The 23,685-nt window shown below is 47.5% G+C and overlaps 2 protein-coding genes across 3 annotated transcripts in view; both read right to left on the bottom strand.

Annotated features, from left to right (window-relative positions):
• Positions 1–230, bottom strand: part of PTCH2 (patched 2) — a 14,641-nt gene extending 14,411 nt beyond the window's left edge. The window contains exon 1 of the mRNA XM_040626605.1: positions 159–230. Within this exon, the coding sequence (XP_040482539.1) occupies positions 159–230 (72 nt within the window). The remainder of the gene's footprint in view (positions 1–158) is intronic.
• A 7,032-nt stretch (positions 231–7,262) lies between these two features.
• EIF2B3 (eukaryotic translation initiation factor 2B subunit gamma) overlaps positions 7,263–23,685 on the bottom strand; it is a 115,844-nt gene continuing 99,421 nt past the window's right edge. For both annotated transcript variants that reach the window (XM_040627367.1, XM_008699302.2), the window contains exons 11-12: positions 19,091–19,194; positions 7,263–7,440 (exon numbers count right to left, since the gene is read on the bottom strand). In XM_040627367.1, the coding sequence (XP_040483301.1) occupies positions 7,388–7,440; positions 19,091–19,194 (157 nt within the window). In that variant the 3' untranslated portion in view covers positions 7,263–7,387. The remainder of the gene's footprint in view (positions 7,441–19,090; positions 19,195–23,685) is intronic.

Raw genomic sequence — 23,685 nt, 5'->3', positions numbered from 1 at the left:
ACACACACACACACACACACACACACACACACACACACACCCTTAACGGGTGGGCTATAACCCTGCACTTTAGAGACATCACACCTTGCAGAGTGACAGACCTGGGGGTCTCTAGACCTGGTCCCAATCCTTCTCCCTCTGGCTTCCCATCCACTCACCTGGGGTGATGCGGCTCGAGCTGGGGGTGTATAGCCAGGGGGCAGCTCCTGGAGTGGCGGCGGCCGCGCCATGCCGGCGGGGATGGGGGGCGTGGGCGCCCCCAACCCGCGTTATCTGGGATTCTCCATAAGCTGGCCTGGTACCCCGGTACCGCGGAGCCCGGCGTCGGGACTCAGTGGGGCCGCTTAGGCGCGGCGTGGGTGAGGGTGGGGTGCTGGTGTGCAGCGGCGGCTGCGATCCGGGACGAGCGCAGGGCGGTGCGGGTGCCGGACTCGCTCCCGCGTGCAGGCAAAGCTGCCGGCCCGCGACGGCCCGCGCGGCTAGAGGTGGGGAACGCAGTGAGGAGGAGGTGTCCTTGGCTCCAGAAAAAGGGAGCGGGCCGGGACGACGCCCTCCCATTGGCTGAGGGGTCCGCAAATTACCCGGAGCCGCGCGGCCGGATCCGCTGCTAGGCGACGGCGCCGCGGGTGGGGGCGGAGCAGGAGACCACCCAGGCAGGGCCACCCCACGCCGCGCTTCCCGGGCAGCCCGCGGGGCCCTCGGGGAGGAGCAGGGAGGGAGATCCCGGGGAGGCACGGCGCTGGCCAAGCATAAGCCAGGAGATGCCAATGCTGAGAAAAGGTATCTGCTGGCCGACCCAGCCAATACCCAAAGACTTCACTCTTTTCTGCCTCCATTCTTGCCCCTTTCAGTCCACTGTCCACCGAGGCCAGAGTCATCTCTCTAAAATGCAATCTGATGATAGTTCCAAAACACAAAGCCCATTTGGAGCACGGAGCCCTGCATGATCTAACTAAAGGCTTCTCTCCCACAATTCTTTACGTTCACTCAGTGTTCCTTCCAGCCCTAGAGAGTTAGATGTAATTTCCTAAAGGCACCATGCTATTCCAGGCGTTTCTGCCCTTGTGCGTGCTGTGGCCCTGTTACCTTGGGACAGCCTTCAAAACTGAACATGAGCCAATCACCCCTCTTTGAAGCCTTCTTTGATTCACACCTCCCTCCTGACAGTTGCTTCTTTCATTGTGCTTCTTGTAACACACTATTTATTATTGCATTTATGACACAACTTATGTACTTGAAAGTCTGCCTCCCTCACTAGACAATAAGTAGGTGCTCAGTGATGGTTGAGTGAGCCACTGAGAGTTGCAGAAACCAGGGTGGAAAGGACTGGAAACAGGGAATGGATCCTGTATTAAATATTCATCAACTGTCTTGAGTGCTGTTTCTGCTGGGTTTCTGAATGGTTAACCCTGAGTGTCAGAGGAGGGTAAAAATCTATATTCTAACATGTAAGGTTCGGGAAAGAGAAAAAGAATCTCCAATAAACTCATTACTCTAACACAACTACTACTATCTCTGGCCAATTTCTTGGTCAGTTCTTCCAGACTTGTTTATTATTACATCATTAACATTTCATGTTACTACATAGTCTTTGTATCAATCATTTGGAGAATGTCCTTAGGACAGATTCCCAGAAGTGAGGGTGTTGGGTCAAAAAGTATGAGCATTTTTATGGCTCTTGCTACACATTGCCAGATTGCTTTTTGAAAACGTGTCAATTAACATTATTTCCAGAGCCTCCATCCTGTGGAAGGGGAAATTTTAGGTGGAGAGGATGAACACCTAACAGGTTTGCCACATCTCTTGTTCCATTCATCCAGCAAAATGCCTGTGGAGGAATTAATATATTCATGATGCTTTTGGCCAAGTAGTAACCACACATTAAAAGCAGCATATGCGCATACACTTTCTTCTTCCCTGTTATCTTTTTTTTTTTTTTTAAGATTTTTATTTATTAATTTGAGAGAGAGACAGACAGCCAGTGAGAGAGGGAACACAAGCAGGGGGAGTGGGAGAGGAAGAAGCAGGCTCCCAGCAGAGGAGCCTGATGTGGGGCTCAATCCCAGAACGCCGGGGTCACGCTCTGAGCCGAAGGCAGACGCTTAATGACTGAGCCACCCAGGCGCCCCTTCCCTGTTATCCTGTTCTGGATAAAGAAAGTGTATCCTCAGCATCTGGGGAAGATGGTGGAATAGGAGGATCCAAGAAAGTGTACCCTCAGGGGCGCGTGGGTGGCTCAGTCGGTTAAGCATCTGCCTTTGGCTCAGGTTATGATCCCAGAGTCCTGGGATCAGCAAAAGCCCCTGTCCACACCAAGAGCCCCACTTCTCCCTCTCCCTCTGCTGCTCCCCTGCTCATGCTTTCTCTTGCTCTCTCTCCTGCTGTCAAATAAATAAGATCTTTAAGGAAAAAAAAAAAAAGCGTACCCTCATTAATTCTCTGGCTATAGAAATAGCCTCTAAACTAGCTGTATGGGCCCCTGGATTGCTCTTGGGGCTGCAGTTGAGTATGGCTGGGTACCCAAGCAGACAGACTTTGCTGTAAGTAGCTCTTGGGACCTCCTTCCCTCTTACCAGACTCTGCAAGACAAAAGTCCGTGGAGAAAGATTTGTAATCGTCTGGGCCTTGCGACTCTGCTTCTACCACAGGCCCGCCATTACTAACAACCGTGGTGAAGTCCAGCATTTCTGTGGATGCTTCCAGGGCAGGGCTTGCCTGCTGGGAAAATTTCTTTCCAAAGTCCAAAGACCCAGTGTGGGAGAAGCTGGTCTGCAGTTCTAACCATTCCAACCCAGGGCCTAGTGCCCTCTGGCTGCTACAAGCTCCAAGATGACCTTTCTCTTCCCCAACAAAGTGATTTCCTGAGTGCGGCTGAGCTCAGCCAGGGCGAGCTAAAGCCACAGACCCCAGGGACCAGAAAGGAAAGTAGAAGAACCTCTTTTCTCTCTACAAGCAGCTCATTTCAATGTGGAACAGCCTGGTTCAGTGTCACTTCCACTGGATCTGGGAATGTGTTTTGGGCTCAAATCAGAGAAGTTCTCCAAGGAATAACAAAAGAGAAAAGCAATCTAATTAATTAATTATCACCAAGCAGTAAATCTAATTACTGACTGAGACAACTATCCCTTAAGGTCTGCGACGTGTCCACCCCTTTGCTAAGCTCTGATTTGCCGGGTACCTGCTTTTTCCAAGTTTATAGCCTAATGGGGAGCACAGAGACCACAGGGGAAACCACTGCAAGCTGGAATACTCAGGGAAGTTTAAGTTAGAAGGATTGGATGGGAGAGGTGGGAAGAGTACCAGATCAAAAAGAAGACATGGTTCAAGGTCTGCTTAGGAGAGCTTGGGCAAGTCACATGACCTCTGACACTGACATAAGGATTAAATGAGATAATATACGTGGCTGAGGAACAGTGCCAGGATAAGTGAGGTGAAACACAGACACACACAGACACACAGACACACAGACACACACAGTGTTGGAATGTGACCAGCCTGGCTTCAGGGTAGTGTCCATGTGAGAGGAACGAGGGCGGGTCTTCTTTCCTTGGCATTCCCCCAGGCTTCTCACTTATGCTTGGGGCTGGCTTCTGTTATCTGGGCCCGGCAGAGTCAGTAACCCTGAGATGTGGAAGAGGGAAGCAGGGAGCCCTCACACCACCAACTCCCCTACTCCCCCTGCCACCCATTACGTTTAATGGCCAAGCCTGGGACTATATGCCCCTTCCCTGTAGGCAGCTCTAGGCCAATAGCACCTGTCAAGTCTCTAGTGTCAGAGGCTGCAACCAGAGACCAGAAAACGGCCTTTTACCTTGAAGGTGGAGTAAGAAGAGAGGCTGGGAATCAAAGCAGAATCCCCCCATTTGTCCATACCAGAGAAGTCCCTGATGCAGTCCTTCTGGGTGGTGGCAGATGGCTCAGGTCGAGGACAAGGCATCCTGGCTTCAAGTAAAATGTGTTCTCCTGCCCAGCCTCTTTCCTTCCCTGTGAGCTCCATCAGAGCTAAGCTTTCTAGACCTTGTGTCTGGGTGGTCCTTCCCACACCCACTCCCCCTTCCTCAGACACATTTAACTATTTAGAAAGCAGCGCACAAAGGCCTGGCTTCTGTACCTCCTTAGGGGTAGGGATGTCTGTGGATGAAGAAAGTATGCTTTCTGCAGTTCTCTGGAAATAGAAACAGCTTATAAACTAGGCTGTGCAGGCCCCTAGATTGCTCTTGGGGCTCCAGCTGAAGACAATTCCCCATGACCCCCCTCTCCGCCACCTCCATGGATGGGAGCGGGCTAGGAAGAGTCATGCGGTGAAGGACTGGGAAGAAGTTCAGCCTCTGGCCTTGGGAAAAAGCTTGGAGGGCAGTCCTGGCAGTCAGTCCCCTCACTGGCTCGGGAGCTCTTGCCAGCCGGTGGGGTGAGGTGTTACTGGGGGAGGGGTTCCTGGAATAGTAGACATCAAATTTTGTCTGACCTGGCAAGCTCCCAGAACTCCAGGTGTTGTTGCTCAACACCTCCCCAGAGTCCTCCCTGATTGGTACTGAAAGACCCCTTCCTTCTCCCCTCCACTTCTCTCAGGGAGCATCCCCGGGAGAGGCGGTGCAGGTCACCTCTTTACCTGCCTGGCTCTTCTGGCTTCCGTCCCGTGGAGAGGTGGCTGGCCAGTGGAAATTCAGTTGCTCACTATATTTCAAATATATTCAAACTCTCTGTAGCTGCTGCCAAAAGGAAACAAAAATGGTCCCTGCCTTCTGGCAAACAAATAGAGCAAAAAGACAAATGAAAGCATCTTGGGCACCAAGTCAGTCCCGGTGTGGTTGGAGACAATAGCAGCAGTGTCCTGGGCTGGGGGCTATTCCCGGCTGGGACTTCAACTTTGCGAGGCCTTCCCCTGGGAAACCCTTACCTGCCCTGTTTTCTCCAGCTCCCTCCGTTGCTTGGAGCAGGGCTGCTCATGGGCTTGTGCAGGGGAAGACAGAGGAGAGGTCCTTCCTCTACCTTACTGTCAGGGATTCCAAGAGCTCTTCAGGGCAGATCAGGAAGGGGTACGGGAAGGCTCTGGGCCAGTTTAATCAATCCCTTCTCTTGCCCCACCTACCTCCTTCCAAACCTATCCAGTTCCATCTGCTTTCTGTTGACAAGGAGCAGTCTTTTGACCCCTCAGGCCACCGAGATCCCAAGGGTCAGAAAGCTCTGAGAGAGGGGACAGAACCTGAGAATAGGATGAGCCTTTGAAAGTTATCCGGTGCAACTTTCCCATTTTGCAGATGTGGAAACACAGGGACAGAGGAGAGGCAGTGACTCGGCCAAAGCCAAGCAACATTCTGGAGGGCAGGTCTTCTTCCAGCCTGCGTCACCTGGGCTCCCCAGATTTCACTTCATTTCCAAAGGGGACCACCCGGGGCACTGCCGCAGCTCTTTACTCCCGCCCTCCCCCGCCTGCCCTGCAGTCCTCTCTCTTTCAACCACTTCTGCTGCGCCATTTCAGCTCCTGTCTGATGAGGGCAAACTTTCAGGAACCTTGTCCCCACCAGTGGGAGGAATGTGGAGCTCCAGAGCTCCCAAGAAGGTTGGTGGAGGTGGAGATCCCCCAGGGTAGGAATGCTCATCTAGTCTCTCACAAGTTCAATGAAAACGGCACTAAGATTCAGGTGAGATTACTCCAATGAACTTTAGAGACTTCGGATTTTTGAAGCAACGTAGAAACCAGTATTTCAAATCATTCTTTATAATTACTGCCACCCACAGTGAGCACATCAAGGGAAACCTTTACTTTGATAATTCTAGGAGGTGAAATCTCACCCCAGGAACCACTTTTATCTTCCACCAAACACCTGCAGGTTGTAAAGTGGTGCAGGGAGAGGCAAGAGCGGAGGGTACGTGTGTTTGGGAGTGGGGGCGGTAAAGGAAGGTGGACAGGATTCCAGAAGGGCTAGGAGTATGGAAATCTCACTTCTTAATTATCTGAAGCAGGAGAGGCAGTATAATTAGGATATAAAGAAGTGCAGCTGGAGAAGAGTCAGAAAGAATTTCAAATCATGATATAGGCTCCTGGCTCTTACTTACCAGGTTGAATAGACTTTAGACTCCTGACTAAGGGGAGGTGAGAAGGAGTCTGTCTGGCTTCATAGATCATGGCTTTCTTTTATTTTTATTTATTTATTTTTAAGAAGATTTTATTTACTTGTTAGAGAGAGAGAGAGAGGGAGGGAGAGAGAACACTCACAGGCAGGCAGAGCGGCGGCAGAGGGAGACGTTGAGGGAGACGTCCCGCTGAGCAGGGAGCCTGACTTAGCCACCAGGACCCTGGGATCATGACCTGAGCCCAAGATAGAAGCCTAATTGACTGAGGGGCGCCTGGGTAGCGCAGTTGTTAGGCGTCTGCCTTTGGTTCAGGGCGTGATCCGGCCGTTCGGGATCGAGTCCCACGTCAGGCTCCTCCGCTGGGAGCCTGCTTCTTCCTCTCCCACTCCCCTGCTGTGTTCCCTCTCTCGCTGGCTGTCTCTCTGTCACATAAATAAAAATAAAATCTTAAAAAAAAAAAAAAAAAAGAAGCCTAACTGACTGAGCCACCCAGGCGCCCCACGGCTTTCTTATTGCTCATGCGTCCGCTAAGACCAGCGGAGTTAGGCTTGATGCCTACACCGGGGCTGCCTCCTGCCTATTTTAAGTCTCCAAAAGACAACAGCTGACCTGGAAAAACTGACTAGTGACTGGGAAGTAGGGAGTGAATGGCAGGTGAGGCCGGGGGTGCGGACGCGGCAGGTATGGTAACAGAGTGGTAAGTCCTGGACTCAGGACTGGGGGCCAGGCTGCCCGACTTGGTAGCTGTAGAAGGAGCATCACGAACGGAGGTGGCACTGCCAGCAGCCAGGCCTATGGGGCTAGAAAGCCTGATTAGGGTCAGGAACTGAAGTACTTCCAGGTCCTTTTACGTGGAAGATGCTTTTATGGACGAGGCTGGGCCAGCCAGTCAGAAAGCAGTCCTCCTAAGAGCTTTAACCCTGCTGCCCCTGCCTGATAACCACAGTACACAAGAGCCAAGCCACTGTGTCTTACCCTGTTCTACACACTGGCTCTAGATGGTTTTTACCACGTGACTCATGAACCCACACTCTGTATCCTTGGAGCTCGGGACTACTCCACAAGTCTCTGGCATACCTTTGGGAGCATCCCCACTCCCCCTTTTTAAAGTTTATTTAAATAAATTCTACACCCAACGTGGGGCTTGAACTCACAACCCCGAAATCAAGAGCGCATGCTCTACCGACTGAGCCAGTCAGGTGCCCCACGGGAGCTCTTCTTTATTGGGAAATAAATACAGAGTCAAACAGGTGGGCCAGCCAACATCTGTAGTTCTGAGGGCCAAGAGAAAGGTGTCTGACTTGCTCAGAACTCAGATCTCCATGAGCTGGTCACTCCCCACGATCACCTCGTTCACTCGTTTGGCTATAAAAGAAAAGAAAAAAGTTGTTTGAGAACAGGCAGTAAAGGTGTCATTTCAAACCAAATTATTTCTAATTTCTGTGCTCATAAACATTTATTTGTCTCCTGTGTGGCTCTGCTCTTGACAAGGTCTTGGGAATACAACTTGCCAAAGGGATTATAGGAGAGACAGCATTTTCCTACACAGCAGGGGAACTGGATGGGTCTTAAAGGATGAACAGAGTTTTTTCAGGCAGTGCAGTGTATCGAAGGGAAGGCATTCCAGGCTCCTGGAACAACATGAGCAAAGGTATAAAGGTACAAGGAAGGGGAACATGCAATACTGTGGTGTGGCCATATGGTAGGGCGTGGAGGGAAAAGGGTGAGAAGCAATGATACCGAATAGTTAAATGGAGATATCCAAAGAAGAAAGGGTGAACTTCACATGTAACATGGAAATAGTACCACCTACTGCATAGAGCTGTTGTCCGAATTCAATGACTTAAAGAATCCTCAAGTGCTGGATAAGCAGTGGCCATTATTTCGTAAAGTCCAAAACATGGCCCCCCATGACCCGATCCTTGCCGACCTCTCCAGCTTCGTGTTCCACCATCCTCCAATTACACCTACAAGCCATACTATTTTGTAGCTCTAGACCTCTGCACAGGCTGTTCCCTCTGTCTAGAATGCCTTTCTTGCCCCTCATCCCATCACACTCTTGCCCTAAGTGCCCTAATCAAGCACCCCCACTATTAGTGGCGCCTTCCCTTCCGAACTGTCCATTTCCTGCTTTGTGAAAACACTACCTGATACATACCTCTGTCTCTACATCAGTATCTCATTCTCCTGCACTTCCCTGTAAGAATCTCAAGGCTAGGGCCAGTGTATTTATGTTCATACCCGTATTTAGCACAGCTACTGGCACTGGAAAGATTTCAGAGGTCCCAGGTAGTGACGGGGATAGGGTGTGATTATTAAGTGGAGAGCGAAAGTAAAGTTGAAAGGAGATGAGGGTTGGTAAGAGTGGAGAAGCTCAGAGAATGTTTAGAAGGAGTGAAGAGGAAGACTATGAGCCCTCAATATATTTAGGGGAGCACCATGGAAGTTGGCCAGTGATGGGCTAAAAGGTAAGAGGGTTAGTTTTTTTGGGATAAGAGCTATAGAATGGAGGCAGTGAACCAACGGGTCTGAAAGGGGAACCAGGGGCATGTTATCTACTTCTTGCCTGGAGGAATGGGGCACATGCAGGAGACGGGAGAGTTCTCCCGCCCTCTATTGGCTCAGACAGAAAAAGCTGACCAACTGGCTGAAAATGGATTCTTTCTGGGCAAGCTTCCCATGGCTTCTAAGGATCCAACATGTTTCTTGTCACACTTGGGAGCCTGAATATGACCCTGATAGGTAAGGCAGAAATTCTGGCTTTCCTGAGGCTCTACTTCAGTCTCAGAAGGCTTTGGTGCAGCAAAATGAAGATCCCTGATGATGGGACATGTTTGGGTTTGTTCATATGGCCCATAGGCTGGAGCCTCTGAGGGGGTTTCTGACTGCAGCTTTGGAGACCTTAAGAATTCAGACAGGTCTTCCATTCTACCCACCTTTTCAGCTTTGTTTCTTGCTATATCTCCTTTGTATCCTATATTCTAGATTTTGCAAATGATTTGCGGTTTCCAACACATCAGATTGTTTTTGCCTTCAAGTGCTTGGTTACATGGTTCCCCTTTGCTTGAGAGGTACTTCCCTTCATGTATTTGATAAATAGCCCAAAAGTTCCAGATTTAGCATGAATTCCTTCCTTGGGCCAGAACTGACCGATTTCTCTTTTATGTCCTTAATTAACCCTGACAGTCTCCGGAGGCTGTCTCCTCATCATACCTAACAAACTTTTGTATTATTTCTTACTTGTCTGTCTCTGTACTGGGGGCAGTTGGGCAGCAAGAGGCAAATCTCACTCATCTTCACACCTCTAGGGTAGAACAGAGGAGGCAATACGTTTGTTGAGTGTGTGTGTGTTTTGGGGGTTATGTGAGAGTACAGACGTAGGAAAAGAAGCATATAAAGAAGAGAAGGCCCCCAACCTCTTTGCTGAGAGTGTAAGGGACGCATCTGGTGCATTACAGCAAGGGTGCTCAGGGACCCAGAGCATCCTTGGGCCTCTCTCTCTAACTTCCTCTATAGGAACAGAAAACTAGGTCTTGGACAGAGGTAAACTCAGAGAAGAAAAGGACAGGAAGGAGACGAAGAAAACGTGCCAATGTGGGAAAAGAAAGACCTTCTGAGTCAAAAGGACTTGAGCTCTAATTGGACTTTGAGCAGATTATTTCATGTCTTTGGGCTTTAGTTTCCTGATCAAGTGGGGGATTCTGTAAGATGACTGAGAGAAAGAGCCCGGCATGGTGCTTTGGTCAGTATTAAACAAGTTACAGAATGGGTCTGGGGCTGGCCTGTAGTCCTGCCCTAGGAGTGGATCCTTTTTATGCTTCATAAGCATCTGTTTTCTTCAGTGAAAGGAATGGGAAGGAGGCCCAGATACTGCTCAGGCTGTTAAATTCCCTAGGGCTGGGGATGGTCCTGGAGTGTGACTGTCAGTCAGAATCTACCCTTGAGATAAGACTGCCCAGAAAAAAACAAAGGAAATACTTCTTTGGCTACCTTCTGGGGCACCTCCAAAAGCTCCATTTTACCCTTTCTCTCTCCCTACAGCCACGAGTCAGCCTCATCAACTCCTATCTAGATTCTGACATTTATTCTTCTCTCAGTCTCTCCCTAGTTTCCAGAGATACTGGGCTGTTCTGAAGACAGTCTCAGTTCTAAGTAACACTCTACTTGGCCCTCAGTGTTCCAGACCAGAAGGGCAATGGGGTGTCTGGCTGGGGCAGACAATGCTTTCTTCTGCTCTGCCAGGTCCAAATAAACACCTGAGCCTTCTTTGGCCTGCTCTACCCACTTTCCCCTCTACCTTCTGGTCTGCTCTTGGCCTGGGGGGGAAAAGCCTTGCTCATTGGGATTCAGGGAAGAGAGACTAGATCTGGCGTTTTGGGGACGGATGTATTTTCATGGAGATTCTGTAAGGTGGAGGAAACCTGGAGGGAAGCAACAAGCCGTACTAGTTCTCCTTGGCTAGGGCTGGAAGCAAGTTCCAGTAAACAATGGAAAAGTTCTGGGCTGGAATCAGGTTGGGAAAGATCCTAAGATCCTAAGGATCCTTCCCTGAGAGTACAAAGGGAGGCTACTAAGTTGAGGAGAAACCAATGGGATAGAAGAGAATGACAAGCTGCATATGAAAAGCCGCACTGCTGGGAAGCTGGGAAGGATTCCTGCTAGCCAGGACTTGACCTATATGCCTCTCAGGTCTACTTTCATGGCCACAGGACTGATCACTGTGGTCACAGGGAAGAGATTCAAGTCATCTCACTGACAATAAGAAGAGACTCACATAAAGTCTCCAGTTAGAGTCTCCGGGTTTTGACTTTGTTGGCTGTGGCTCTTCCACTGGCTTGAGCAGGAGGTCAAACTGACTACCAGGATTTTTGCCAGAGATAATCTCATTAACTGAGCATGCTGGGGTGGGGGTGAGAAAACCCAGAGCTTTGTTAGAAAATGGCTTGTTCTGCTGGTAGTGCTAGAAGAGGGCAGAGAGGGCTATGCTGGGTCGTAAGAGTCACATTTTGGGGTGTAAGACTCATGGACGTAGTGACTTTGTGGTATGCAAATGACTGAACTCTGGAGAGGGGACAGCAGTGCTTCTGAGGATGAATGTTTTTCCCTGAAATCCCTCCAGGTGAGGAAGGCGGACTGGGGACCCTGCCATCTCCTGAGCTGTTCGCTGCTGAGGATCTGAGTTGTTGATGTTCGTCTGCGTCACCCACAGTGACAGAGCGCTGCACGAATGGCTAGGAATTAGCCTTCTCCATTTGGCTCGCCTACAAAGAAAAGTGACCGTGGGAACACGTGACCGGCCAGGAGCACCTGTGGCAGGAAGGCACTGACTACTGTGCTGGATGCACTGGTCTATCCAGCACAGAGGACAGAGCAGGAAGTGTTGGGGTTCTCCAGTTTAGAGTCCAGATGACTTCCCTGGCCACCTCTCTTTCAGGAGGATCATTAAAGGGCCTCCTTCTAAAACGGGAACACACAGTGTTAGAGCCAGAAGTCCATGAGCTGCTAAAGCCTATGACATCCTAGGAGTTTGGCTAGTCCAGCCTTGTGCTCCCTGATGGGAGATGCCATGACTCAAAGCCTCAATATCTGGCATTCAGTTGGCATGCATGCATTCTGCACACAGAATGGAAAGGGTCCTTGCAAAGTAAAAGGAAGGAGCACCATTACTTTGTTGGAAATGGGGAGAAGAAGCAGAAACTGTGAGGTTCCAGGTTCCAGCACACAAGAAAGGAGGGCTCCTCTAGGGTGCTGGCAAATGTTGTTCATGCATCAAGTACGTCTATAGAGTCCAAACTCTTAAAAACCACAAAAGGAAGCAGCTCCTGGCTCTAGGAGGGACTGAAAGGAGAAAGCACTGGACGATGCTTCTACTTTTTGCTGAGCAGGAGAGAATTTACAGAGACAAAGAGGCAGGAAGGAGGTAGAAGAAACATTGTTTGGGGCCACAAACCCAAAGAGAAGAGAACAAAGAAGGACAGAGAAATGCAATGAGGTGACAAGGAGGGGACAGGATAAGAAAGCAGCTCCACAGACCAGCTGAACAGCTGCTTTTGAAACTCTGGGGACCCTTTCCAAGACCATCCATGGAGTCAGAGAAAAGCCTGGGTGTTCTGAATCCTATTAAAAAAAATTTTTTTTTTTATTAAGAGTTTTATTTTTAAATTTTTTAAAAGTAAGTTCTAGGCCCAGCATGGGGCTTGAACTCATGACCCCAAGATCAAGAGCTGTATGCTTTACGGACTGAGCCAACCTGGTGCCCCAATTAAATCCTATTTTATTTTACTTTATTTAGTTAATTAATTAATTTTATTTTAAAGAAATTACCAACAGGCCCCAGCTGCTCAAGAAAGAAGTTTCTCTGTAACCCAAGGGTAGGCCTGAGTCAGCTGGTATGTTGAACAGGAGAAAGAACCAAGACCTGGCGTTCCTGAAGACCAGAAAGAGCTGGGATATGGAGGCCAAATACATTTTTCCAATTAGTCTGGGAAAGATGGACTAAAGGGAGAAAAGGCCTATCACTGATCATATTCCGCTGGGCAAGCAAGAGTGGCTTCTTCTTCTGGTCTTTTTGGAGGCTGTCTTGCAATAATTCAGGCTGAAGACCTAGTTTTGTCATTTACTAGCTATGTACCTTGGGTAAATTTCAAGTTTTCGAAGTCTCAGTTTCCACTTCACCAAATGGGTCAATAACGAATCCTGACCTCAGAGGGTTTTTACGAGTCCGATAGATACTGTACACGAGAACATTTTAAAGCTATAAACAACAGGGGCGCCTCAGTGGCGCAGTCGGTTAAGCGTCCAACTCTTCGTTTCGGCTTAGGTTGTGACCTCAGGATGGTGAGATCGGGCCCTGCATAGGGCTCCGCACTCAGCACGGAGTCTACTTGTCCCTCCCACCTCTCTTTGTGTGTGTGTGTGTGTGTGTGCGCGCACTCTCTCTCTCTCTCTCTCTAAAAAGAAAAGACTCTTCAAAGCTACAAACAACAACTGTAAGCCAATGGTGTTCCAGGAGGGGGGTGCCATCCCTGCGGCCAGCCCTCGCCCTCGCACACCATCACAGAAGAAAACACCCAAGGCTGTGGTGCTGCCGTTGACCAACATTCTTGCTTGAAAGCTCTCTGGTGAGGCACTGGGTAGAACGTGTCTGCCACTGATTAAACTAAAACTGACGGCCTTCCTTATAACAAGGGCATGGACCTATGACCTTAGGCTTCAGCTACAGATGCAGCCACACCAAACTCTGGGCTGGGAACTAGTGATACAAAGAAGCAGGAACCAGAGAGAATCCACTTTGGGCTTGCTGGGTGCGAGGCAGAAGCAGCAGGGCAAGCTGTGGTATCGCTGTTCAGTGAGGATGGCAGCGGGGTCCTTGGCACAAGGGTTTGGGGTATGCATCTTGGCTGTAACCCACTTTTTAAGCTTGATTCTGCAGCCATCGTAGAACTTTGGGCTTGAATTTTTTATCCATTTCAATCGGCCAGAGTCAGTTTATGATGCTTATAACAAAGCACCTTACTGGTAAACTGGTGACACTCGGGAAAGGCCTCTCAGAAATGACCATTCTCACATAGAGAGGAAGAAAGTGCGTGGAATACGAGAAGAAAGGCATTACCGAAGAGAGTTTTATCTAGTCTCAAGTAGAGAAATAAAGGTAAAGGATGGTTTCAGGCCAAGGCCACACCTCCCCAATTCATTTATCAATGTTACATGTGGTTCTTGTATCAGCATAAGTTTAGAAAAAAAAGTAAGGAGTGATCTCATGATAATTGCAACCATCTCACATATGCCTTACTTGGAACCCTGTTTCTGCACTGAAATTTCAGAAAATATGCTCTATGGGTCCAAAATTCATTCACTCATTCCCTCCTTCCCCTCTGCCCCCCTCTATAAACAATAAACCTGTTCTGCGAGCTAGGGAATGCATACTGACATAAGTCAATCCTTGGCCTTAAGGACCTCAGTCTAGTAGTGAAGGCAGATTCATAGGTAACTGCCATTACTTGTGAATTTATTTTAATAAAGGTGTTGACAAAGTTCAGGGGTGCAGAGCAAGAAGGAATGCTTCGTTTGGCTGTGGGCAGTCATGGGAAGAGTCAGGGAAGGTTCTGCAGAGGAGAAAACACTTAGGAAGAGTCTTCGAAAGAGGCATTCCAGAAAGAGAGGGCATGTTCGGAGGCACAGGGAGAGGCACAGCAGCACTGTGTGGACGGGGTGCTCTAAGGCCCCTGCGGTGCTCTGGGAGCTGCGTGTGCTCCTCACAACATTCGATTAAATTTAATTCTCACAACAGTTTTCCAAGATCATTATTACTGTCTCAATTTTTCTACTTTCGAAAATCTAAAGTCTAGGGATGAAAAATACAACCTGGTGCACATCCAGTGAGTTGCACAGCTGAGATGTGAATCCAGGTCTGTCTGATTCTAAAGCTCCAAAGGGAGGTATGTGGCTTTTAAAAAAGGAAGGAGAGGGGCGCCTGGGTGGCTCAGTCAGTTGAATGTGTCTGCCTTTGGCTCAGGTCCTGATCCCAGGGTCCTGGGATCGAGCCCCGCGTCGGGCTCCTTGCTCAGTGGGGAGTCTGCTTCTCCCTCTGCCTGCCGCTCCCCCTGCTTGGGCTCACTCTCGCTCTCTGACAAATAAATAAATAAAATCTTTAAAAAAATAAATTAAAAAGGAAGGAGAAAAAACTGAAGAAGGCCTCTGTTTGCTGTGGTTTCTACCAATGCAGAGTTGGTGGGGTTAATTCCTTCAGCAACTCTCCTACTCCACTATATTCTAGACGTAGAAATAATCTCAAAAAGAATTAGCCATTCTTATTGATCTTGAGCTTTTTGTCTACTTTTTGTTTAAAAACATCCAGCCAAAGTACGGACCATTCAAATTCCCAGCCCAGCAGAGAAACCCTGGTGTTCGTACGTCTCTCATGCGGTACACACAGGCACACCCCAGAGACGGTGCCTGTTTGGTTCCACTGCAATGAAGCGAGTATCACACTGAAGCAAGTCAAATGAATTGTCTGGTTTCCCAGTGCATATAAAAGTTATGTTTATACTACACGGCAGTCTATAAATTGTGCAATAGCGTTATGTCTAAAAAAATATACATACATTAAAATACTTTATTGCTAAAAAATGCTATCATCTGAGCTTTCAGTGAGTCATAATCTTTTTGTTGGTGGAGGGTCTGGCCTCAATGCTGACGGCCGCTGCCTGGTCAGGGTGGTGGGTGCTGAAGGCTGGGGTGGCTGTGGCGATTTCTTAAAATAAGGCAACAATGAAGTTTGCCGCACTGATTGACTTCCTTTCAGAAATGATTTCCCTGCAGCATGTGATGCAGTTTGATAGCATTTTACTCATGGCAGAACTTCTTTCCAAACTGGGAGCCCATCCTCTCAAACCCTGCAGCTGCTTTGGCAACTAAGTTTACGGCCTATCCTAAATCCTTTGTTGTCATTTCCACGATCTTCACAGCATCTTCACCGGAAGTAGATTCCATCTCCAGAAACCACTTCCTTTGCTCGTCTGTGGGATGTAGCTCCTCGTCTGCTCAGGGTCTGTCGTGAGATGGCAGCAGTTCAGCCACATCTTCAGGCTCCACTTCTAATGCTGGTTCTCTTGCTCTTTCCCCATCCCATCTGCGGCTACTCCCTCCACTGAAGTGTTGAATCCCTCCAAGTCACCCATGGGGGTTGGAATCAACTTCCAAATTTAATGTTAATGCTGTTAATGCTGCTATTTTGACCTCTTCCTGTGGATCACAAATATTCTTTTCTTTTTTAAGATTTATTTATTTATTTTAGAGAGACAGAGAGAGCAAGCGTGAGTGTGTGGGGAAGGGGCACAGGGAAAGGAGAGAGAGGATCTCAAGCAGACTCCCCACTGAGCGTGGAGCTCTACATGGGCTCTCACAAACCTGAGATCATGACCTGAGCCGAAATCAAGAGTTGGATGCTTAATTGACTGAGCCACCTAGGCGCCCCTCTAGAAGGTTTTCTTTTTCTTTTCTTTTTTTTTTTTAAATCCAATTCACGCATTTCTTTTTTTTTTTTTAAAGATTTTATTTATTTATTTGACAGAGAGACAGCCAGTGAGAGGGAACACAAGCAAGGGGAGTGGGAGAGGAAGAAGCAGGCTTGCAGCAGAGCAGGGAGCCTGATGCGGGGCTCGATCCCAGGACCCTGGGATCAGGACCTGAGCTGAAGGCAGATGCTTAATGACTGAGCTACCCAGGTGCCCCTGTATTTCTTTTTTTAGAGAGAGAGAGAGAGAGAGAGAGCATGAGCAAGTGGGGCAGGGGTGGGGTAGGTGTGCGGGGAAGGGGCAGAGGGAGAGGGAGAGAGAATCTAGCGTGGGTTTGATCTCATGACCTGAGACAAAATTAAGTCAGATGCTTAATGGAATGAGCCACCCAGGCACCCAAGAAATGTATTTTTTTTTTTTAAAGATTTTATTTATTTATTTATTTGACAGAGAGAGCCAGCAAGAGAGGGAACACAAGCAGGGGGAGTGGGAGAGGAAGAAGCAGGCTCCCAACGGAGAAGCCTGATGTGGGGCTCGATCCCAGAACGCTGGGATCACGCTCTGCGCTGAAGGCAGACACTTAAGGACTGAGCCACCCAGGCGTCCCAAGAAATGTATTTCTTACGTAAGACTTTTACTCCTTGATCTGTGGGCTACAGAATGGCTGTTGTGTTAGCAGTACAATATGAACCTTACTGTACGTCTCCATCAGAGCTCTTGGGTGACCAAGTGCATCATCAATGAGCGGTAATGTTTTGAAAATAATCTTTTTTTCTGAGCTGTAGTTCTCAACAGTGGCTGACACTAGTCAGTAAATCACCGTGTAAACAGGTGTGCTGTCACCCAGGCTCTGCTGCTGCATGTAGAGAGCACAGGCAGAGGAGATTGAGCATAACTCTCCGGGGCCCTAGGACTTCCAGAATGGCAAGTGAGCACTGGCATCAGCTTAAAGACTCTAGGGGCATTAGGCCCTAACAGGAGAGTCAGCCTGGCCTTGGAAGCTTTGAAGCCAGGCACTGACTTCTCCTTTCTACTATGAGAGTCCTAGATGGCATCTTCTTCCAACAGAAGGCTGTTCGGCTACACTGAAAATCTGTGGTTTAGTGTGGCCACCCTCATGAATGATCTGGGCCGGATCTGCCGGAGAACGTGCTGCGGCTTCCACATCAGCACCTGCTGCTTCCCCTTGCACTTTTCTGTTACAGAGACGGCTGCTTTCCTCCAACCTCATGAACCCAGCTCTGCCAGCTTCCAGTTTTCCTTCTGCGGCTTCCTCCTCTCTCTCGGCCTTCAGAGAATTGAAGAGAGTGAGGGCCTTGCTCTGGGTTAGGGAGTGTTGTGGCTGGTTTGACCTTCTATCCAGACCACTCAGACTTTCTCCACATCAGCAATGAGGCTGATCATTTGTGTGCTCACTAGAGTAGCACTTTTAATTTTAAGAACTTTTCCTTTGAATTCACAACTTGGCTGTTTGGTGCAAGATACCCAGCTTTCAGCCTATCTCAGCTTTTAACAGGCCTCCCTCATTTATTTTATTTTATTTTTATTTATTTTTTTTTTAAAGATTTTATTTATTTATTTGACAGAGACAGCCAGCGAGAGAGGGAACACAAGCAGGGGGAGTGGGAGAGGAAGAAGCAGGCTCCCAGCAGAGGAGCCTGATGTGGGACTCGATCCCGGAACGCCGGGATCACGCCCTGAGCCGAAGGCAGTCGCTTTAACGACTGCGCTACCCAGGCGCCCCAGGCCTCCCTCATTTAAAACCTTAATCATTTCTAGTTTTCATTTGAAGTGAGAGATGTGCAACTCTTTCTTTCACTTGAACACTTAGAGGTCATTGCAGGATTATTAACTGGCCTAACTTCATTTTAAAAAAATTTTAAAAAAGATTTTATTTATTTATTTGAGAGAGAGAGAGAGCGCAAGCATTAGTGCACAAGCTGAGGGAGGGGCAGAGGGCGAGGGAGGAGCAGGCTCCCCACTGAGCAGGGAGCCCGATGTGGGGCTCGATCCCAGGACCTTGGGATCATGACCTGAGCCAAAGGCAGATGCTTAACCGACTGAGCCACCCAGGTGCCCCAACTGGCCTAATTTCAATATTGTCTCTCAGGGAATAGGGAGGCTGGAGGATAGGAAACAGGGGAATGACTGGTTGGTCAAGCAGTTAGAACACAGACAAAGTTTATCAGTGAAGTTTGCCATCTTATATGGATGCAGTTCATGGAGCCCCTGCCCCCCAATTACAATAGTAACATCAAAAATCACTGATCATAAATCACCATAACAAATATGATAATAATGAGAAAACTTGAAATATTGCAAGAATTACTAAAATGTGACACAGAGACATGAAGCAAGCAAATGTAGTTGGAAAAATGGCATCCACAGACTTGCTCAACACAAGGATGCAACAAACCTTCAGCTTGTAAAAGAAATACAGTATCTGTGAGGCACAATAAAACAAGGCACAGGGCAGGGTGAGCGCACAGCACAGCTCACAGCATCTCCTCTAAGAGAATAGCTCGGAGCGAATGGCTTCTGAAGAAGCGGCTAACCTTCGTCCAGGCCAGGGACCTATGGGACTCCCTCTCTTAAACATCAGGTGAGACAAGCCGCTCAAGGAGTCTAGGAGGTCAAAAGCTAGTTTCAATGCTTTTGTTGGATTACTGGCCCTTCTCACTTATGTCCAAGAGCCACTGTAAAGTATTGGTGCTTATCTGGGCCGTTAGATCTTTTTGTTATATTTTACAATTTTTGATAATAAGGCCGCATACATTTATGAGCTTATCTGTAAGATACATTCCTAAAAATGGAACTGTTAAGTCAAAGTTAAAAGGTTTGACAATGATGTCAATTCCCCTCCAAAGATGGCTTTATCGATTCCTGTTCTCACCCACACAGTATGCATGTGTTTGTTCCCTAATCGTCACCAGCACCAAGCACCATCTGTACTATTGTGCTAGGTAAAAAATGGCATCTGTGATTGTAATTTGGCTTACCTTTGGCTTCAATCCTCTGGCCACTTCCAATGAGGCAGTTCTGGATGTCCGCTCCCTTCTCGATCACAGCATTGTTGCAGATAACGCTGCCCTGGATGTTGCTTCTGTAACACAGTAGCCAAACTAAAGAACGCCCATGGCTCTCATCACCATCCTCACCACTACGGGGTGGGCTTCTGGCTCCTCCATAGGCTAGGAATAGCTGCTCCATCCAGTTAATGGCTACATCCTCAGTTTATCACTGGGAGACAGAATGACTCAGCTGGGCCAAGGGCAGACCTGGCTTTAGTGAAGTCCAGAGTGTGGATATGCTCATAATGATCTTTCCCGCCAAGGCTTAAAAACAGCAGACCCTGTGACTTCGGTTCTTTAGGCGCCCCAGACCTGGAGGTCTAAATTCCACCCAATCTCTCCTTATTTGGTCTGGGGTGTGGAAGCTGGCACTAGTCCCTGGACTGACCCCTCACTCTGCTTCTCATCTGGGAATATATCACAAATTTCATTTAAGGCTTAGACCCCACGAGTCTTCCTGGATCAGCTATGGAAACAATAGGTACCCACAGCTCTCACGACAGACTCTGGTGAATCAAAACTAAACGCATTTAGAAAACAAGAAATCAAAACCAAAACCCAATGTTTTTAAAACTGGCTGCATGCCACATCAAAGACTACTCGAGATCCTAATGCCACATACTCAAGAGTAGCACCTCTTGCTCTTAGCATTTGAAAGCGTTTAAAGGGCATCTTTCTGATTCCTGAAGACTGGTGGATGAAAAGAAAGGTCCTTTCGAAAATCTTCGCTAGCACACATTGCCCACCTACTCTATGCTAGATAATGTGCAAGTAAATACTCCATGTACATTATAGGAGTGACTTACAAATCTAGCCATTTAATCAGAAAAATCACCTGGGCAGTATAAAAAATAACAAACAAAACCACCCACGTTGTCCTGGCTTCCATCAACCTTTTTGGTAGGTCTGAGCTGGGGGCTTCATATATTTAATTAGAAAAAAAGAGCTTCCTAGATGATTCTGGGAGTATCATTTTTGCCTCTGATGCAGTAAAAATAACAACCACATTTTACAGATGAGGTAACGGATTTGGGGAATTTAAACCATTTGCCCCAAACCACATAATTGCCAAGTAGCAGATTCAAATCTAGGTCTGCCTGACTCCAGAATCCATACATTTAATCATAATGCCATATAAAGAAATCAAAGGAAGAAAAGACTGGAGGAAGCTGCTTGGAGCTGCCAAGTTGCTTTTCTGAGCCAAATGGCTCTGTGGAAGGAAGGACTCTGCCCTAAAAGGGGAATATTCACTACCCTAAAGAGTCAGAAGTGGGCAGCTAGAGAGGAGAAGGAAGGTGAGTAGGAAGGGTGTGAGCATCCATTTAAACAAAACAAAACAAAACACCAATTAAGGAAAAATTCTCAGGCAACCCAGGAGGCATGGGGGATGGGGAGGAGGACATTCCAAAGACTGAAACTATTAATGCACAGTCCATTAAAAAAGATTCTTCCCAAATGCCGAAACTTCAGTAAAATGCAGAAAAGGAATTCTAGCCTGTTACGGCGTTCCAGCATTTTCTTTATCTCTGTTCTTCTGGAAGGTTAAGCCGGTCAGAAAGCAGCAAACAGCAAAAGCCACAGCACCTCTGTGGTGTGGGCTAGAGATAGCAAGACAGTATTAGTTTGTTTTTTGGCTCAAAGTCAGAATACACTAAAAAAAAAAATTGGGACACACAGTGGGTGGGCGTTAAGGGACCTTCCAGAACTTTCCAACTTGCCTCATGCTTTAGGCAAAGCAGTTCAGTTAGCAGTTAGAGTGGTTCATGCTTCTTGATGAAAATTCCCCCAAAGAGTAGTAAGGAAGTATAGAAAGCCTCAGAAACAGGCTCCTGGGACAAAGCAGGCTTACAATTGGTTACTAGTTTGTCACTGAAAAGCCTCCTTTCTTTTTCCAGAGTGGGAGTAGGAGGATACTTCCGGCTCAGTAGTTTAAGAGCCTGAGAATGCACGCTCTGGAGCTAGGGAAGGGGTAAACATAGTCGGCACACCAGAAACAGCCAAGAGGAATTCAAGCGGCCATAATTAGAGACTACTACATGGCTATTTTGGAATTTGGGATATAAGTGGGAACCATTTCTGGAAGGAAGAGGCTAGACTGACTGAGGTCAGATTTCCATAGCAATGGATAGCCTGGGTTCTCCTTATGTCCAGCCCGTCTGATGGAGGTGTTCAGGAACCTCGTCTCATCTGGTTTATGTGTAACTCCCTATGAGACCCATAAACTACAGACCAATGTAGAATCTGCAGATGTGATGGGGCCAAAGTGGGTTGACTGAAGAGGAGCTGGGGGCTCTCCTGAAGCTCTTGGTCAGTGGATCTGTGGACGGCTTTGAGACGAACGCCTGACAAAATGCTTAGTGAGTGTGAAACTCTTTTCTGCCATTTGTTTCTTCATTGTTTCCTATTACCACTGCTATGGTCACAAGTCACCTCTATTAGCAAGGCTGAGGTATTCTGGAAAAATGTCAAACCAATATAGCCTTCCGTCTGTCCAGAAAGAAATTCCAAGATTAAGGATTTTACTGGAAGTGTGTGTGTGTGTGCTCACGCTGGAAAGGAAGGACTGATACTACCATGTCAAATAAGCCCTCTCTAAGTTGCCAACCTACAATAACGGCTTTGCTTTTTCTGCTCAGTGCACAGAGCAGAGGGGAGGTGACTTCCTCTACAGCTCAAGAAGAGAACTGGCCCAATGCCAAAACTACGGTTTTAGTAATGTAGTTTTAACTCTTAGCTTGGTACTAAGGACTCTGCTGTGCTAATACCTGGTTGTGTTTTCTAAGAAGCCATTGAGAGATGGCTAAGATTAATGGGGTTTTGGTCCTCATTTCTACTAGGTGGGGGTTAAATTATTTGAGGGGGGAGGGGCAAAGGAAGAGGGCGAGAGAATCTTAACCACGCTTCACGCCCAGCTCATTCACAATCCTGAGATCATGACTTGAGCCAAAATCAAGAGTCAGATGCTTAACTGACTGAGCCACCCAGGCGCCCCTTGGTGTGGTTAAATTTTAAGGAAAACTGCAGCTTTGGGAAATTACCCTGAAAATCCTAATGCTTCAGTGGAGAAGAGACCATGAGAAAAACACAGAGGTCTACAGTAAGATCTGTAGATCCACTGCATGGCCAGGTACACTGTCCCACACCATGCTGTGGCCTATGACATAAGGAAGAAGCCCTGGGGGTGCCTGGGTGGCTCAGTAGGTTAAGTGTCTACTTCCAGCTCAGGTCATAATCCCAGAGCCCCACGTCAGGCTCCCTGCTGAGCAGGGAGCATGCTTATCTCTCTCCCTCTGCCCCTCCCCCCTGCTCTCTCTCAAATAAATAAATAAAATCTTAAAAAAAAAAAAAAAAGGAAGATGCCCTGGCCTGGGAAGCAAAAGGTCCTCCAAATTCTAGTTGCTCTTCTGGCTTTGGTTAGAACCTTCTTCAGTTTATTACAGAAGGAAAGGGAACTCACATAACTCTGATGTCGAATATTTCTCAGTCATTACACAAAGCATTTATGTTCATTATGTAATTTAATCCTTTTGGCAAGCCTGCAGGGATGGTGGTATTTATTCTAATTTTTACAGAGAAATTTGAGGCTCACAGAGGTTAAGCAATATGCCCAAGCGTACACAGTGGTAAGTGACTCTCCATTGTGTGAGGGGCTTGGACTCAGCTGGTGACTGGGCAGTATTTGGCAAAGAGTCATGAAACCTTTCAGTAACTCTGAGGACAGGTACGTTCTTTTCTGGAGAGAAGTTGGTAGGCTTTCTAAACTTACTCATAACCTTGGGTGAGAAAAAAGTATGAAACTGGAGATACATGTAGTTTTTCTAGGTATATGACTAAAGGCCTACTTTAGGCCAGCTCACTACTTCAGCCCAAAGATTATGGTTGAGTCACCTGGATTTCCCCAGAGGCAAGGGCCTCCTAACCTTAGCCCAACAGGTCCTTGTCCAGGAGTCCCTCTAGATGAAGAACCATGTATTATTTTTAATGAAATATTTCAGGTACAGAAAAAAGTCTATATTAGCAGACAATATATAGTATTGTTTTCCATGTTTTAAAATTTTAAATGCTATAATTCTCTATGTTTCCCTCTGCAACTTGCTTTTTCCTCCTTCTTCATCATTATTTGTGATATTTATCCATGTTAATTCATGTAATGAGACATAGCGCTTGAAGAGGTATTTCACCTTCTGGTCTCTGATCAATCTCGCTCCTGGTCCTCTAAATGGAAATGTATTGGCTTCAGCGAACAGGCTGAAAATTTCCTCCCTGTAGTTCCATGTGCCTCCCTTCACTATATAAAGGTTTAGTGGTGAGAAATGTCTCCCTCCTAAGAAATCTAAGTCCTTCTATTCCCTAAAGAGAAGCTAAGAAAAAGAAGGGTCTGGAGGAAATCAAAGTAATGAAGTAAAACCTCAAAGAATTAAGCTGTAATATTCTCCATCTAAGAAAACAGGTTTAGCGTGGGGCAAGGAAGGAGTCAAAAGTCCTGAGGAGCCCTTTTAAGTCCAGGGGAATCTTTCCAAAGT

Source organism: Ursus maritimus, unplaced genomic scaffold, assembly GCF_017311325.1.
Source record: "Ursus maritimus isolate PB19 unplaced genomic scaffold, ASM1731132v1 scaffold_12, whole genome shotgun sequence".
NCBI classification, from domain to species: domain Eukaryota; kingdom Metazoa; phylum Chordata; class Mammalia; order Carnivora; family Ursidae; genus Ursus; species Ursus maritimus.
Note: the sequence above shows the minus strand (reverse complement) of the source record. Positions and strands in the feature narration are given on the sequence as shown.